Raw genomic sequence first — 17,678 nt, 5'->3', positions numbered from 1 at the left:
CGGCTGAGAGGGGATTTGATAGAGATGTTCAAAATCATGAGGAGGCTGGACAGAGTAGATAGTGAGAAGCTGTTCCCACACATAAAAGGATCAAGAACGAGAGGGCACAGATTTAAAGTGATTTGCAAAAGAAGCAAGTATGACCTGAGTAAAAACTTTTTCACACAACGAGTAGTTAGGGTCTGGAATGCACTGCCTGGAAGTGTGGTGGAGGCAGATTCAATCGAGGCGTTCAAGAGGACATTAGATGATTATCTAAACAGAAACAATGGGATTGGGTACGGCGTAAAGGCAGGGCAACGGCACTAGATCATAATGCTCATTTGGAGAGCTGGTGCAGACATGATGGACCGAATGGCCTTCTCCTGTGCCATTTAGATCATAGAATCACAGAATCTTATGTTCAAGTTCAGGCAATGGATATAAATTAGTGAAGTTTGGTCTGGCAGCACATCGTTTGGTCATGGGGTTAGATCACATCTATGTTGTGTATAGCCCTATTTCTCAATATTAGATTTTCACAAATGAAACACTAATGTCTGTGATACAGCCACTAACCAAACCCTTTCAGCAGGTTTTAACTGGAGTAAATGCTGTGTGTGACTTACAGCAATGCCGCAAGTGTCTGCATCTCTTTCAGACACGATTCCCACGTTTCCCAGGTGGAGAATTGAAGCTATTACTCTATAAATGTTCATCTGGTGTGCATCCTTTACACCTGAAGAAAATAAATGCATCATTAGCAACCTCAGAGCTTGGCCTAAATGGCCAAGTGGTTATGGTACTGGGTTTGTAACCCCAAAATCAAGAGTTCAAATCTCACAATGGCAAACTATGAATCCGCGGCTACGTTCGCTGCCGGATGTCCCTGGAGAAGGAGCACGCGGTGTCTGCTGGCACTCTCGAGGCCGTCCGTGCTCAGTGGGCACCGCGGGGACTGGGGTGTTTTGTTGACCCCTTTAATCACATTTTGATTTAAAATTTGTAAGTTTCCTTTAAACTTTGTTCTTGGTTTTACAGCTGACCTGAATTAGGGGCTGTGCCTGATTTATCCCAATTTTGTTGATTTGGTTTTCATTTAAAAGATTATCAAGAGATCAAGAGTTCAAATCTCACAATGGCAAACTATGAAACAATGTAACTTCATCTGAAACAGATGGAAACGGGTTTGTACTCGAAAGAGTTACAGATTAGCAACTTCAGTTGCAAGTATACAAAAATCTTTAAATCAGCAATTCCAAACACAGGGTTGTTTCACTTAAACTGCACTCTGAAGTTAAAACAATGCCTGGTGCCACTTTTTTCTTAACTAAAATTTTCCACACAAAATTCCAAACGCAAAAAGATTTTCAATCCAATTACTCACATGAGGCAAGTCTTCCACTTTTAACAAATACACACCTTTATCCATCATTCCTCCCACAATGGCATCAACTTTGGTTTATAGAATTTTGGTTCCCCAGATGTTAGCAATCCTCACTCAGGTAGCCATTCCTCATTTGTAAACAAGCAAATGCAAGCAAGCTTAAATTGGATTTAAGCCTGATCATGTCCTTGCCTGATAGCAATAGGAGTCACTGGGCAGTGACTGCGAGTGGAAATTCTACCAGATATTTTTCCCCTCCTTAGCCTGAGAATACCAAGATCAATTGCCATGCAACAACCTTCAAACACACACTTTCATTAAAGCATCACCACTTTAAAGCTACACCAAGTGCAATACCTTTGGAGACAAAATTAAATTGATTTCAACATTCGAAATTCCAGACCTTTGCCCTTACCAAGCAGCGTGAAGGCATTCCATGTCCTCTCAAAATCTTCAGCATCATTAACTCCATCTATTAATGTGTCACCGCCCTGTGTGGTATAAAAATAGTCTTCTGCACTACCTGAAAGACAGCAAAACTCCAGTTATTTATAATTACAGATTTGCAGCAGCTCAGGAGTGTATATTGTTCTATTCTGGAAGATAATGTTGTTGTGGCGTAGTCATTACAAGTTTATCAAGGTAACATTATATTGCCAGAAAATAAAAAGGTCATGGATTACAAATGAATTCATCTGCATAGTTAAAATAGAATTAAAAATCTAAAGGGATGGGACTTTTATTGCAATTTTACGATGATTTTAGATTACAATTAGTATCCTTACATATTTTACATAAAATTACAATAACACCCACCTCAAGTTAATTTGGTTCAAAATAGTTGCAGCCCACCCATATTAGTCATAGTTTCACTACAATCAAGATTATGCATTCCACAATTACTTACTCTTTCCTTGATGATTTTTGATTAATTACAATAAAGATTGGAATTCCTGACTAAAACAATAAGCATAAATGCTGAAGATTTAAGCAAAAAATGTCTGGGAATGTAGGGTGAGTCCATGATTCAGCCCACATCCGACAAAAATTGGACTTCCCCACCTCACCCCGCCATATCCTATTCACCTCCAGATCAGTTTTCAAAAGCAATGTCTTTTTTTGTACAGAAACTCATATTGTTCTTTGCTGACATGGGTTAATCTAGCCCAGGTAAAACAATTAACCTTAATTCAAGACAAGTCACTTGAGGTAGGACATGTTCAATGCCCGCCACATCCTCTCCTCACGGCAATCATGAGAAAAATACCACAACACTACATAGAATGGTGCAACAGAGTATTTGCTAGCTCTTTGAAAGAGCTATCCATTAGTCCCACTCATGCTCCTTCCCAAAGCCCTGCAATATTTTCCTCTCCAAGTATTTAATCCAGTTTCCTTTTGAAATCCATTATTTTATCTGCTCCCACCATGCTTTGTGGCAGTGCCCTGATCATAACAACCAAGTTGTGTAAAAATGCTTTCTCACATGTTGTCTCTAGTTCTTTTCCCAGTAGTCCTTAAGGGCAGAATATTACGCTGGGCATGCAGGCTCACACCCGACACGCCCAAGCGTAAAATGACACACAATGATGTCAGGCGTGCATCCCGACATCACTGCGCAGTCTCGTGATATTTCGTTCGGCAAGTGAGCATGGAGTTGGCTGCGCACCTGCCAGTAATTGAAAGGCTTATTAAGGCCATTAACAATCTAATTAGCTTCAAATTTACACTGCCCATTCAACCTAATGGTTGGTGGGCAGACAAAAAGGCCAAGCGGCCTTTCTATTTTTTAGGAAACCTCATCCACGAGTGGGATGAGGTTTCCTAAAGCAAATAAACATTAAATAAAACCTTTATTTTTGAATTAAAAACATATCCAAGCTCATGTGACAGTCACATGAGGGGACATATTTTATTACATTTTTATTCTCTTCATTTTTTTTTTACACAGGGCTTCAATCTCCCTGAGGCAGCTCAGTGCCTCAGGGAGATTGAAGTGCTCTTTCTCACGCATGCACGAACTGCACGCTAGGCCCGGCTCTCCCTCCTCCCCCCTCCTGCAGAGGCAGCACTCAGTGCTGCAGCTTGCAATCCACGCAGGGCGGGACCTTTATTGGCTTGTCTGCGTGAAATAGTGGAGTGGAGCCAACCACGGGTGGCAGCTGGCTTCCCAGCCGCCCCCACCAAGCACCCCAGCCAAGGGCAAAATCCTGCCCTAACTCCGTGTCCTCTGGTCACTGACTTTTCTCCCACAGAAAAGTGTTTCACTCATGTACTCTTATAAAAACCTTTCACCTTCCCTGAAACAAGAAGAACAACCCCAGCTTCTAGTTTAGCATAACTTCCACTCACAAATCTGGCAACAAAATATTAGCAGATGGACTGGAGAGAGAGTGCAGAGCTGATGTGAGGTAAGGAAACCTGGAAGAATGGGCTTCCCGAAAATTATACACAACACACAAAAGGTAGGGAAGATGCACTGCAGTACAAACATCAAATTCAGACTAATACAAACGGGGTCGAATGTTTAAATAAATTGCGTAGTTCTTTTCCATAAATCGTTATCATCTCAGTCCATGATGGCAAAAAAGTTAGGCTTACGGATCACCTGTGGCCCATGGCATGCATAGTAGTGTAGCAAAAAAGAAACTGAAGCCTACCAAGGGGACCCCAGATTATAAAGGTGATCTTCTGAAATTCAAACATGACTTGAGGCATATGTTACTGATCAATTTTTTTATCAAATTATTAACCAAAGCAACAACAATTTGCATTTACACCATAAACAAAGTAAAACTTCCTAAAACTGAAGCACTATCAAACAAAATGTGACATGAAAAAATGAAATAATCATTAAGACAGGTGGCCAAAATGTTGGACGGTGATACGTTTTAAGGAACATTTTAAAGGAGGAAAGTTGTGTAGAGAGATCTAGGGAGAAAGTAGATGAAGGAAAGGCCGTGGATGTTGTCTACATGGACTTTAGTAAGGCCTTTGACAAGGTCCCACATGGGAGGTTAGTTCAGAAGGTTCAGACACTTGGTATCCATGGAGAGGTTGTAAACTGGATTCGAAATTGGCTGTGTGGGAGAAGACAGAGAGTGGTAGTGGATGATTGCTTCTCAGACTGAAGGCCTGTGACTAGTGGTGTGCCTCAGGGATCTGTGCTGGGACCATTGTTGTTTGTTGTCTACATCAATGTTTTGGATGATAATGTGGTGCATTGGATCAGCAAGTTTACTGATGACACTAAGATTGGAGGCATTGTGGACAGCGAGGAAGGCTTTCAAAGCTTGCAGAGAGATCTGAACCAACTGGAAAAATGGGCCAGAAAATGGCAGATGGAATTTAATGCAGAAAAGTGTGAGGTGTTACATTTTGGAAGGTCAAACCAATGTAGCACATACACAGTAAATGGCAGGGTACTGAGGAGTGCGGAGGAACAAAGGGATCTGGGAGTTCAGATACATAGTTCCCTGAAAGTGGCGTCACAGGTAGACAAGGTTGTAAAGAAAGCTTTTGGCATACTGACCTTCATAAATCAAAGTACTGAGTATAGGAGTTGTTCTGCAAAGCAGTCACCCAGTCTGCGTTTGGTCTCTCCAATGTAGAGGAAACCGCATCGGGGGCAACGAATGCAGTAGACTAAATTGAGGGAAGTACAAGTGAAATACTGCTTCACTTGAAAGGAGTGTTTGGGCCCTTGGACGGTGAGGAGAGGGGGAGTAAAGGCTGCTGCACCTTCTGTGGTTGCATGGGAAGGTGCCGTAGGAGGGGATTGAGGTGTAGGGGGTGATGGAGGAGTGGACCAGGGTGTCCCGGAGGGAATGACTCCTGCAGAATGCCGCTGTGGGAGGTGAAGGGAAGATGTGTTTGGTGGTGGCATCATGCTGGAGTTGGCGGAGGATGATCCTTTGAATGTGGAGGCTGGTGGGGTGATAAGTGAGGACAAGGGGGACCCTATAATGAGTCTGGGAGGGAGAGGAAGGTGTGAGGGCGGATGCACGGGAGATGGGCCTTTTAGCCTGTTTTGATTCTTTCACCCCACCCCACCCCCACTAGGGCTATCTGTACCTTGCTTGTCCTGCTTTCTACCCTTAATTAGCACATTTCTTAGATAATATCACCACCTTCAACACCTCTTTGTCCTTTTGTCTGTGACATCTTTTGGCTATCTCCACCTATCACTGGCCCTCTATCCAGCTCTACCAACTCCCCCCACCCCTCCCTCCAAACCAGCTTATATTTCACCTCTTTTCTATTTTTACTTAGTTCTGTTGAAGAGTCATACGGACTCGAAACGTTAACTGTGCTCCTCTCCACAGATGCTGCCAGACCTGCTGAGTTTTTCCAGGTATTTTTATTTTTGTTTTAGATTTCCAGCATCCACAGTTTTTTGCTTTTATCTTAGGGGAGAATTTTAAATTTGAGGTGCTGGTGGATGAAGAGTTAATTTGGGTCAAAAAGATTGAGTCTAATACTTTACAATGGATTCTATAATTACTCATTGTTTGGTACAGAGTGCAATCTGCTTTAGGCAATTAATTGACAAGACAGAAACATTACAAGAATTACACTCCATCTGTCAAGATTTATGTATCAACAGAGTTTAAATTTCCAGTTACAGCTATCATTTAAAATCTTTCGGCAGTTTTAAAAAAAAGGAATAAAGAAAAACTTGCATTACATAGTATATTTCATGACCCTAGGACATGTGAAATGTGGTCACTGCTATAATGTAGGAAACGTGACAGCCAATTTGTGCACAGCAAGCTCTGACAAACAGCAATGTGATAATGACCAGATCATCAGTTTTAGTGATGTAAATTGAGGAAAAAACATTGGCCAGGTCGCTGGGGATAACCCCCCCTGCTCTTCTTTGAAGTATGTGATGGGGTCTTTCACATCCATCTGAAAGAGCAGATGGAGCCTTGGTTCAATGCTTCACCCAAAAGATGGCACCTCTAACATTGCAGCATTCCCTCAGAACTGCATGGAATGTCAGCCTAGATTTTCTGTTCCAACAAAGCCAACCATATACAGAAGATCCCTACTTCATGCCTAGCATTTCCGATGAGATTCTTTGTCAAGAATCACAAGATTGTGGCCAGAATGTGAAGGCCCTCAACCGCCTCATTTAAATGGCCTATTTTCATATATGAGCCTTCACAGCGGAATGAGCAGGATATTCACTGCAGACGCCACTACAGCAGAACCTGATCTCATCTTCATCCATTGTCTACACAAATATTCTTTCCATATGCATACGCTTTGCAGTAGGAGTCATGGATGACATTTGAGAGTCAGAACTCCGGTTTTTCTCCCTGTCCACCAACTGTACTGTCTCTAATCCTTTATTTTAAAGTTACAGACATATTACCAGGTAGTCAAAATTTATTGCCATTTTATCAGCTTTCTACCGATCATAAAAAACTACCAAAATTCGTAAGTCTCCTTTCAATGAAGTGGTGAGGCGGTACACGTAAAAAAAAAGTCACTTCAGTCATAAGGTTGCAAAGCAATCAGGGTGTCTGAACCGGTTTGTAAATCTGATGTGGATTGGTCGTTTGGGTTCAACAGCAACATGAGATTTACAATGAAATAGGATATTTTTACTAGCATGTCCTATTTTGCAAGTACATCACAGTTTACTTTACCGATCTGTTTGAACATGTGCTGTAAAGTATTAAGCAATCATGTTTTTGCAATGGACTATGAGCGTTATGGCAAAGAATTTCATTAAAACCCCTTAAAATATTAGAAATGTTTGTTCATTTTGAACTGATTCTGTTTAGTAATAAACAGGAAATGCTGGAAATACTCAGCAGGTCAGGCAGCATCTATGGAGAGAGAAACAGAGTTAACGTTTGAGGTCAATGACCCTTCATTGGAACACTAATTCAAAGATCATGGGTGACTTTAATCTACATGTAGGTTGGCAAATCAGATTGACAAAAGTAGACTGGCAAATGAGCTCCTAGAGTGTATCTGGGACAATTTCTTACGGCAGTATATTCTAGAGCCAACCAGGAATTAATCAGTGCCCTGATCAACTCCGTGGCGGGAAGGCACACAGACGGCCTTTTCGCCCTGCAGTCAATTGATGCTCTTAAGTGAGCAATTAATGCCCAATTACTTTAGGGCCTCATGCCACTGCTGCTGATGTTTGCCCAATGGTGGGCGGGGGAGGACTTGCCATGTGGAAAACCCAAAACTCTATTGGGTTGCTTGGGGTTCTGGGGGGACCGGCTCACTCAAAAGCACAGCGCCTGATCGAGGCATCGGAGAGGGGACGGGGCAAATCAGAGCTACCCCTTGCCCTTGCTGCCAACAGATCAGCAGCGGCTGTTGCTGATGCAATGCCCTTCCGATGTCTAGGATCACCGAGGGACCCAGGCCAAGGTAGGAGGTGGCAGGTTGACAGCAAGGACAGGTGGGTGGCTCTAAGCTGACCCTTCACCTTCCCAGTGCTGATTTCCTCCATCAGGCACTGAGTGGCTTTGAACAAGGGGCCACCCCACACCCCAGGGGAGCCCACCTGCAACCAAGACAGGGTGAATACCAGCGGCAGTGGCGGTGGCATGAGGCTGCTGAGTGGACATTAACTGCCTACCTAATTGCCTTTGTTGGCAGCCAGGGGACAAGGCTTCCTCCCAATTAAATGTCCTGTGCCTCCACCCAACACAACATAACATAACCACATTGACCTTGTTCAGAGGACATTAAGAGTTAACCACATTTCTGTGGATCTGGAGTCACAAGTAGGCCAGAGGCAGATTTCCTTCTCTAATAGGATATTAGTGAACCAGACAATGGTTTCATGGTCTTCAGCAGACTTTTAATTTCTGATTTTTTATTACATTCAGATTTCACCATCTGTCATGGTGGGATTTGAACCCAGGTTCCCTACAGAATTACCCTGGCTCTCTGGAATACTAGTCCTGTGTCAAAACCACTATGCCACTGTCTCCCCACAAAATATATCCTAGATGATTCCTCTACACTCTTGAACACAGATCCATAATCCTGTGAGAGATCAGCAAATTCTTTGAAGTGTAAGGCTGGGAAGTAAAATGCCAACAAATGAACGAACCATTGGAAATGCACTAAAAGCTCTCGAGGCTTTCAATGCTCAGCACATCAAAGATTAAAACTGTCACAACTGAATATGATTAAATTAATAATTAAATGTGCTGTGCTATTGAGAGTATCTCCAATGTAGTTTTCATTGACAATCAGAGAACATTGACATCTGTCCATGGTATTATTTGGGATTTGGCTCAAGTGAGAGACGAATCTCTCGAGCCCACATATCATTTGGCTGAAATCCATAAATGCCACAAATTAGTGCACTTGCAGAAAGACAGAATCACTTAGTATATTAGTTCCATCCAATTTGGGACTGAGGCAAGAATGATTGACGTTGGCCAAGTTCCAAACCACAGATATGCTGTCGAGGAAGATACAGAAAAGAGGCCCAGTGGAAAATTAGAGGGAAAGGGCTGTCAGATATCTGCTATTATAGATCCCAAAGTGATACGATAAAGCGATCCACCTGTTAGTTCTTCTAAGCAAAAATTGGTGCATTGCATGGTCAAGCCTTAACAGAAAAATAACACTGAGGAGAACTGTCCATCTGTCTCGCTCTCAACATTTGCCCAATTTTTAAAAACAAAAAACTATGGATGCTGGAAATCCAAAACAAAAACAGAATTACCTGAAAAAACTCAGCAGGTCTGGCAGCATCGGCGGAGAAGAAAAGAGTTGACGTTTCGAGTCCTCATGACCCTTCGACAGAACTAGGTGAATCCCAGGAAGGGGTGAAATATAAGCTGGTTTAAGGTGGTGGGGGGGGAGGTTGGGTGGGGGTAGAGAAGTGGAGCGGGGTGGTGTGGTTTCCAACGCAAACTGGAGGAACAACACCTCATCTTCCGACTAGGCACTTTACAGCCTTCCGGACTGAATATTGAACTCAACAACTTTAGGTCTTGACCTCCCTCCTCCATCCCCAACCCCTTTCTGTTTCTTCCCCTTTCCTTTTGTGTTTTTTCCAATAAATTATATAGATTTTTCTTTTTCCCACCTATTTCCATTATTTTAAAATATTTTTAAATCTTTTATGCTCCCCCCACCCCCACTAGAACTATACCTTGAGTGCCCTACCATCCATTCTTAATTAGCACATTCGTTTAGATAATATCACCAACTTTGACACCTATGTGTCCTTTTGTTCTGCTGTCTGTGACATCTTTTGATGATCTGCTTCTGCCTACAACCACACCACTCCCCTCCACTTCTCTCCCCACCCCCCCCCACCCCACCACCACCACCACCACCTTAAACCAGCTTATATTTCACCCCTTCCTGGGATTCACCTAGTTCTGTCGAAGGGTCATGAGGACTCGAAACGTCAACTCTTTTCTTCTCCACCGATGCTGTCAGACCTGCTGAGTTTTTCCAGGTAATTCTGTTTTTGTGTTGCCTAATTTTTAAGTTTTACAAAGCAATACTATGGTTTCTCTTTAAACTATTTCCAATAAGAATAAATTATACTCCTTTAGTTTCCCATTATAATTCAGTTGTCCAAACTTACAGCCCATTTTTGTTTCCTTTTTGAAAATGCCTCTATGTCCAGCACTGACTACCATGCTTAAAATATTCCATCAGTATTCCACAATATCACTATCATTTCCTTAGCTTCATATTCTAAGCTGCTACTCTTTTTTTGAGAGATTCATGATACATTATCGCTTGGACTTTGGTCAAATTGCATAATTCAGACATTTCTCATTAACTTAATATATCCATTCTTTGTATGCCACACAATGACAATGTTTCTCATTAGTTGCTATCAACAATTTAGCCCTCTTCTCTCCCTAGCACTGAGCTCTTTAAATTTTCTCTCCTCTTTTCAAAGCATCCAGTTCTCCCACACAACATGGAATGATTTTTTTCTTTTAATATTTGTTCATGGGACATGGGCATGGTGGGGCCAGCATTTATTGCCCATCCCTATTGCCCTTGTATAGAGGACAGTTAGTTGCCATCAACAATTTAGCCCTCTTCTCTCCTGAGCAATGAGCTCTTCAAATTTGCTGTGGGGGGCTAGGAGTCACATGCAGGCTAGACCAGGTGAGGGTGACAGATTTCCTTCCCTAAAGGGCATTAGTGAACCAGATGGGTTTTTACAACAATCAGCAATGGTTTCATGGTTATCATCAGACTTTTACTTTAATCGAATTCAAATTTCACCATCTGCTGTTGTGGGATTTGAACCCAGGTCCCGAGAGCATCACTCTGGGTCTCTGGAATATCAGTCCAGTGACAATACCACTACGCCACCACCTCCTCCACCTGGGCATTCAAATATTGCCCTTGGGATGGCATTGAAGTGGGTAAAGGTGAGTTACTGAAAGGCTGTCAGCAATTTAAATTGAGAGAAAAGGGGTTTATTTTCTTTGGAAAACAGGAGATGAATATAAATAGATTTTTGAAGATTGTGAAGGAGGCTGACAAAGATGTTCTAGAGAAATGAATTACTACAGGAACTGATTTCAACAACAGGTGACATGAAATGAGAATAAAGAAAGCATCTATATAAACCACAGGATTTATTAAAATTAAATAAGAACAATGTATAATCAGATCCTAAGAACGCAAAGAATCTGTGTGGCAGTCTCACTAGATCAGTGTTGAAGCCCGCAATCTCTGAACAATTGCAGGCGATGGTATCTAAAGTACAGCTTGTATCAGTTGAACATAAATTTGTTAATTCAGCCACCAAATACGACATGCTGCAGTTATACTTCTGCTTTAATTTTGGAAATTTAATCACCAAGTGAAAAACAGCCAACATCTATTTGTTTTGCTAGGTAAACACCACGTTCATATCGCTAATCAAAATATTCACGTGTCTTTTATCTCATAGATGTATTCCAGAAAACAGAATTACAAATTTCTACATTTTACAAATAGAGTCAGGGTCATTACAGCCCATTTTTCAACCAGTCCATGCCAGTTCTCCGTGGAGCAATCCAATCAGTCCTGTTCCCCCACTTTGTCCCATTCCCCCACTCTGTTCCATTCCACCACTCTGTCCTTGTAGCCCTGCAAGGCGATGGCGTAGCGGTAATGTAATTGGACTAGTAATCCAGTGACCCAGGGTAACGCTCAAAGGACCTGGATGTGAATCCCGCCACAGCAGAGGGTGGAATTTGAATTCAGAAATGCAAGCCTTGCAAAATTCTCCTTACTGACATCTGGGGGGCTACTGTCAAAATTGGGAGAGCTGTCTTGCAGACTAGTCAAGCAACAGCCAAGCCTGGCAGTCATTGTCATCGTCATCATCATCCTCCTCCTCCTCCTCCTCCTCACGGAATCACAGATAATGTCCCAGACACCAACATCGCCATCCCTGGGTATGTCCTGTCCCACCGGCAGGACAGACTGAGCAAAGGTGGCGGCACAGTGGCATACAGTCAGGAGGGAGTTGCGCTACCACTGTGCTAAATGGAGTAGATTTCAAACAGATCCAGTAACTCAAGACTGGGCATCCATGACTGCCAAGTCCTCAGCATCAACACAGGACCCTATGAAGTCTCATGGCATCAGGTCAAACTATGGGCAAGGAAACCTCCTGCTGATTACCACATACTCACTCTCTCAGCTGATGTATCAGTTGAACATCACTTGGAGGAAGCACTGAGGGTGGCAAGGGTGCAGAATGTTCTCTGGATGGGGGACTTCAATGTCCATGCCCAAGAGTGGCTCAGTAGCACCACTACAGGCCAAGTCCTAAATGACATAGCTGCTAGACTATTTATGAAGCCCAAGATCCTTTATGTTTTGTTAACCAATCTCTCAATACACCCTTCCACCTTCTAGCATTTGCTGCAGTGCATCTTATAGATGGTATACACTACTGCCACTGCCGGTGGTGGAAAGAATGAATGTTTAGTGTGGTGATTGGGGTGCCGATCAAGCTTTGTCCTGGACGGCGTTGAGCTTCGAGCATTATTGAAGCAGCATTCATGCAGGCAAAGAAGTGTATTCCATCACACACCTGACTTGTGCCTTGTAAATAGTGGACAGGCTTTGGGATTCAGGAAGTAAGTTAGTCACCTCGGAATTCCCAGCCCCTGACCTGCTCTTGCAGCCACAGTATTTATATGGCTGGTCCAGTTAAGTTTCTGGTTAATGATAACCCTCAGTATGTTGATAGTGAGGGGTTCAGCAATGGCAATGTTATTCAATATTAAGGGGAAATGGTTAGACTCTCTCTTGTTGGTGTTAGTCATGGCCTGGCACTTCTGTGGCATGAATGTTACTTGCCAGTTATCATTCCCAGCCTGAATGATGTCCACATCTTGCTGCATACAGTCATGGACTGCCTCAGTATCTGAGGAGTTGCAAATGGTACCGAACACTCTGTAATCATCAGCGAACATCCCCACTTCTGACCTTATGATGGAGGGAAGATCATTGATGAAGCAGGTGAAGATAGTTAGGTCTAGAACATTACCCTGAGAAACTCCTGTTTCTATGTCTAGGGGATGAGGTGACTGGCCTCTAACAACCACAGCCACCTTCCTCTGTGTTAGGTATAACATTAACCAGTGGAGAGATTTTCTTTATTTATTCATTCATGGGATGTGGATGTTGCTACCTAGGCCCATCCTTAACTGCCCTTGAGAAGGTAATGGTGAGATGCCTTCTTGAACCACTGTGGTCATGGGGCGTAGGTACACCTACAGTGCTGCAAGGAAGGGAGTTCCAGGGTTTTGACCCAACGACGGTGAAAGAACGGCAATATAGTTCTAAGTCAGGATAATATGTGGCTTGCAGGGGAACTCGTAGGTGGCGGCATTCCCGTGTATCTGCTGCCCTTGTCCTTCTAGGTGGTAGAGGTCACGGGTTTGGAAGGTGCTGTTGAAGGAGTCCTGGTAAGTTGCTACAGTGCATCTCACAGATGGTATACACTGCTGCTGGTGCACCAGTGGCGGAGGGAGTGAATGTATAAGGTGATGAATGAGGTGCCGATCAAATGGGCTGCTTTGTTCTGGATGATATCGAACTTCTTCAGTAGTGTTAGAGCTGCACTAATCCAGGCAAGTGGAGAGTACTCCATCACACTCCTGACTTGTGCCTTGCAGGTGGTGGACAGGCTTTGGGGAGTCAGGAGGTGCATTACTCTCTGCACAAAATTCTCAGCCTCTGACCTACTCTTGTAATCACAGTTTTTATATGGCTGGTCCAGTTCAGTATCTGGTCAATGGTAACCTCCAGGATGTTGATAGTTTCCCCACCTTGCCCACCGCCAATTCCCAGTAACATCAGTTTTGCTGGGGCTCCTTGATGCTGCACTTGGTCAAATGATGCCTTAATGGCAAGGGAAGTCACTCTCACTTCACCATTTGAATTCAGCTCTTTTGTCCATTTGGACCAAGGTTACAATGAGGTCTGGAGCAGAGTGGGGATGCTGCAGGATTGCAGAGCTTATATCTGATCTGTTGGTTGATTGATCACTTAGCTCTATTTATCACACGCTGCTTCTTCTTTTTGGCATGCACATACCCATGTTAAAGCTTCACCAAATTGACACCTCATTTTTAAGGGTATGCCTGGTGCTGTTCCTGTCATGTTCTCCTGAACAGCTCATTGAGCCACTGATCCCTGGCTTTTTGGTAATGGCTAAGTGAGGGATATGCCAGGCCATAAGCACCTCATAGATGCTCAGGTTTAAGCTGCTAAATCTGTTCTGGATCTATTTCATTTAGTACAGTGGTAGTGCCACACAACACAATGAAGGGCATCGTCGGTGTGAAGATGGGACTTATCTCCATAGGGACTGTACGGTGGCTACTCCTACCAATACGGTCACGGACAGATGCATTTGCAACAGGTAGATGGTCAAGGACGAGGCCAAGTAAGTTTTTTCCCTCTTGTTGGTTCCCTCACCACTTGCTGCAGACCCTGTCTGGCACATATGTACTTCGGGCCTCAGCCAGCTTGGTCAGTAGTGATGCTACCAAGTCACTTTTACTGATGGGCATTAAAGTCCTCCATTCAAGTACATTCTGTGCCCTGGCCACCTCTCAGTGTTTCTTCTAAATGGTGTTCAACATGGCGAATTATTGATCCATCAGCTGAGGGGTGGCGGTAGGTGATCATCAGAATGAGGTTTCCTTGTTGCTCAATATTAAGGGGAAATGGTTAGACTCTCTCTTGTTGGTGTTAGTCATGGCCTGGCACTTCTGTGGCATGAATGTTATTTGCCAGTTATCATTCCCAGCCTGAGGTTTCCTTGTCCGTGTTTGACCTTATGGCAAGTGGTTTCATGGGGTCCCGGGTCAAATATTGAGGACTCCCAGGGCAACTCTCCTGATTACAAGTATATACCATTGTGCCATCACCGCTGACGGAACGGAACACAGGGATGGTATTGGACGAGTCTGGGGCATTGGCTGTAGGGTATGGTTTGGTGAGTATGATTGTGTCAGGCTATTGCTTGACAAGTCTGTGCGACAGCTCTCAATTTTTGCATAAGTTCCCAATTGTTAGTGAGCAGGGCTTTGCAGGCTCAACAGGACAGGGTGTGCCTTTGTCATTCTGGATGCCTAGGTCGTTGTTTGGTGGACCATTCAATTTTATTCTATTGATTTTTCTGTAGCAGTTTGGTGCATGGAATGGCTTGCTTGGACCATTTCAAAGGGCAGTTAAGAGTCAATCACATTGCTATGGGTCTGGAGTCACATGTCAGCCAGACCAGATAAGTTCAGCACATTTCCTTCCCTAAAGGACATTGGTGGACCAGGTGGGCTTTCCCAACAATCCAGTAGTTTTATGGTCACTGTTATTGAGGGCAGAATTGTCCCAGATTTGCACTAAGTGTGGTAGTGGGCAGGGAAAATGATGTTTTACCCACCGACTGTAATGTCGGCTTCTCACGCCATATCGTTCCAATCCCACCACATTGATTATGCATTCTTGGGAAACACACCGTTTCAATGGTGGATGGGCTCTCATTCGCCTGCCACGCCATCACCTCACCGCTTCATCGTGCTAGGTGCAGCCGCGCACACACCTCAGTACTTCCAGCCCTTGACTGCTGCAAAGAAGACATGGCCCCGAAAGGCAAGACGACTGCAGAACCCCAGTTTAATAATGCTTCCCTTTTGGACGCAGTGGAGCCCCGCTGTGATGTTCTCTACCCCAGCTGTGGCCGCAGGATGGGCTGTATCACCAATCCAGCCTGGGAAGCAGTGGCAGCGGTGGTCAGCACCAATGCCCTCCAAAAGAGGACAGCCACCCAGTGCTGCAAGAGGATGAATGGTGTCATCTGTTCCGCCGGGTAACTCACTCTTCTCATCACTCTCAACTCACACATTCACAAACCCATCACACATCCACAAGGATCTCACGCCTCAAGGGACAACACCACTTGCTCTCACACACACCCTCACATCTTCCTCAGGCTCATATCCTCTGGAGATCAGGTCCTCATCCCTCACACTCAGGTCTTCACATTCTCTCCATCTGTTCTCATGTAGGAGAAGCTGGCTCATAGCAGCAGGGAGTGGCAAACATTAAGCTCCTCACTCACTTCGAGGAGTGTGCCATTGTGCTGACTAGTGAGGGTGTGGACCCTGCCTGTAGTGAGGATGATGTTGGCAGCAAATACCCTTGTGAGGATCCTGCACCACATCATCCCTCCCTCAACGGAAACATGAGTGCTCTTTACCCTGCTTTTGACTCTGCTGCCATGCACTAATTATCTCTACTATGGTTCACAGGGAGCTCTGACAAGCAACCTACACCCTCAGCCAGCCAGTCCCTCAACTCCATCCAGGTCCTCACCTCCATCCAAAAGGACACCTCCTCCATTGAACAGCTGGAAATAAGCAGCCTGGAACAGCACTTACCCACACCCTGCACCAGCGCAGAGGGACACACGACATTGGGAACTTGATCTAGAGTAGGCTCAGGTTCACAATCTGATGGACACTGCGTGGACATGTGTCCACAGCAGGAGAAGGCAGGTTTGGCCAAGCCCCCCCGGCACTAGGAAGATTGCTGGAGAAGAGACGTCTGTCAGGTCCAAGTAAGGTGAAGAGCCTCTTGATTTGGCCTTCCAACTCATCCTGGAGAGTCAGCAGAAGGCAAAGGAACATCACGCAGAGCTGCTGGAAGCCCTCAACAGAGTGGTACACGAATTGGAGGAGTGCATCTGCCTGCTCTCTGATGAAGTGGTGCCCAAATGTTCGTATTTGGAGGTCTCCATGGGGATGATGGCAGACATCATGGAGACCCTGGTTCAGCTGAGATTTGTGCAGACCTGCACTCCATCGCAACAACCACGGGTGAGTTCTTGCAGTGGCGACATGAGAGGGTACCAGAGCACCTCGATATCCTCCCAGGTGCTCCTTCCCCTCAAAGAGTCAGGCCAGGGCCCTTGGGCACCTGAAAGGAGGAGGAGCAGCAGCTGGACACCCCTGGGCCATCCACTCAGGAATCTCAGAGGCTGTCTGCACCCTCCGAGTCCCCTTTGCCTGTGATCCACTCAATCTCAGCCTGTGCCACCGTAAAGGGAACAGCTGGCCCACAGGAGGACAGCCAAAGCAAGCCCTCAGCTCTCCGGAGGACCCATGCCGAAGGCATGAGAGGCAACAGGGCCAACCATTGTGCAGGCTGTCTCTAGACCTGCTGCAGATGTCAGGGCAGCACCTAGAAGTTTAAGGCATTCAAAAGTTAAGAAATTCTGATCACAGTTGGTTGTATGGGTGAACACATTTTGTCACTTTACAATCTGGAAGTATATTCACTTTCACTTAATAATGTGTAAAGGAGTCTTTCAGTTTCATTGACAGGCTTCATGGATCTTCCCAATGCATCACCCCACAGCACCCACTCCCCAACCCCACCAAACTAGTCATTTGACTGCACGCAGCCTGCCCATGAGTGACTCTGGAGGGATAAGTGTGTGTGTGTGGCAGGGCCTTTCGGAGCCTCGCTCCACACACGCGGATCCTTCCCGTATCACACTCATCTCAATGGACAGAATTTAGCCCATGTCAGGCAGGAAGCCGACCACCATCCACAATCGAGGCCGGAAGGCGATTTCACGCTGGCGGGCCACCCAGTGTGAAACGTGAGCGGCAGCACTCGGCACTGCCTGTGCAGGCGGGAGGGGGGAGCGCGAGTGTGAACTTCGCCCTGAGACTAGCTTTTTATTCCAGTTTTATAAATTAATTGAAGTTAAAAGCTACCAGGCCTCTGGATTACTAGTCAGTAAGATTATTACTGTGCCACCATT

General features: G+C 44.8%; 1 protein-coding gene across 2 annotated transcripts in view; it reads right to left on the bottom strand.

Moving 5' to 3' along the window:
* The window catches only part of myo5b (myosin VB), a 338,678-nt gene that overhangs the window by 146,421 nt on the left and 174,579 nt on the right, over window positions 1–17,678 (bottom strand). For both annotated transcript variants that reach the window (XM_041190990.1, XM_041190998.1), the window contains exons 8-9: window positions 1,782–1,889; window positions 609–718 (exon numbers count right to left, since the gene is read on the bottom strand). In XM_041190990.1, the coding sequence (XP_041046924.1) occupies window positions 609–718; window positions 1,782–1,889 (218 nt within the window). The remainder of the gene's footprint in view (window positions 1–608; window positions 719–1,781; window positions 1,890–17,678) is intronic.

This window comes from Carcharodon carcharias, chromosome 1 (genome assembly GCF_017639515.1).
Source record: "Carcharodon carcharias isolate sCarCar2 chromosome 1, sCarCar2.pri, whole genome shotgun sequence".
Lineage (NCBI taxonomy): Eukaryota > Metazoa > Chordata > Chondrichthyes > Lamniformes > Lamnidae > Carcharodon > Carcharodon carcharias.
The sequence above is the reverse complement of the archived record's forward strand: the minus strand, read 5'-3'. Positions and strand labels throughout refer to the sequence as shown.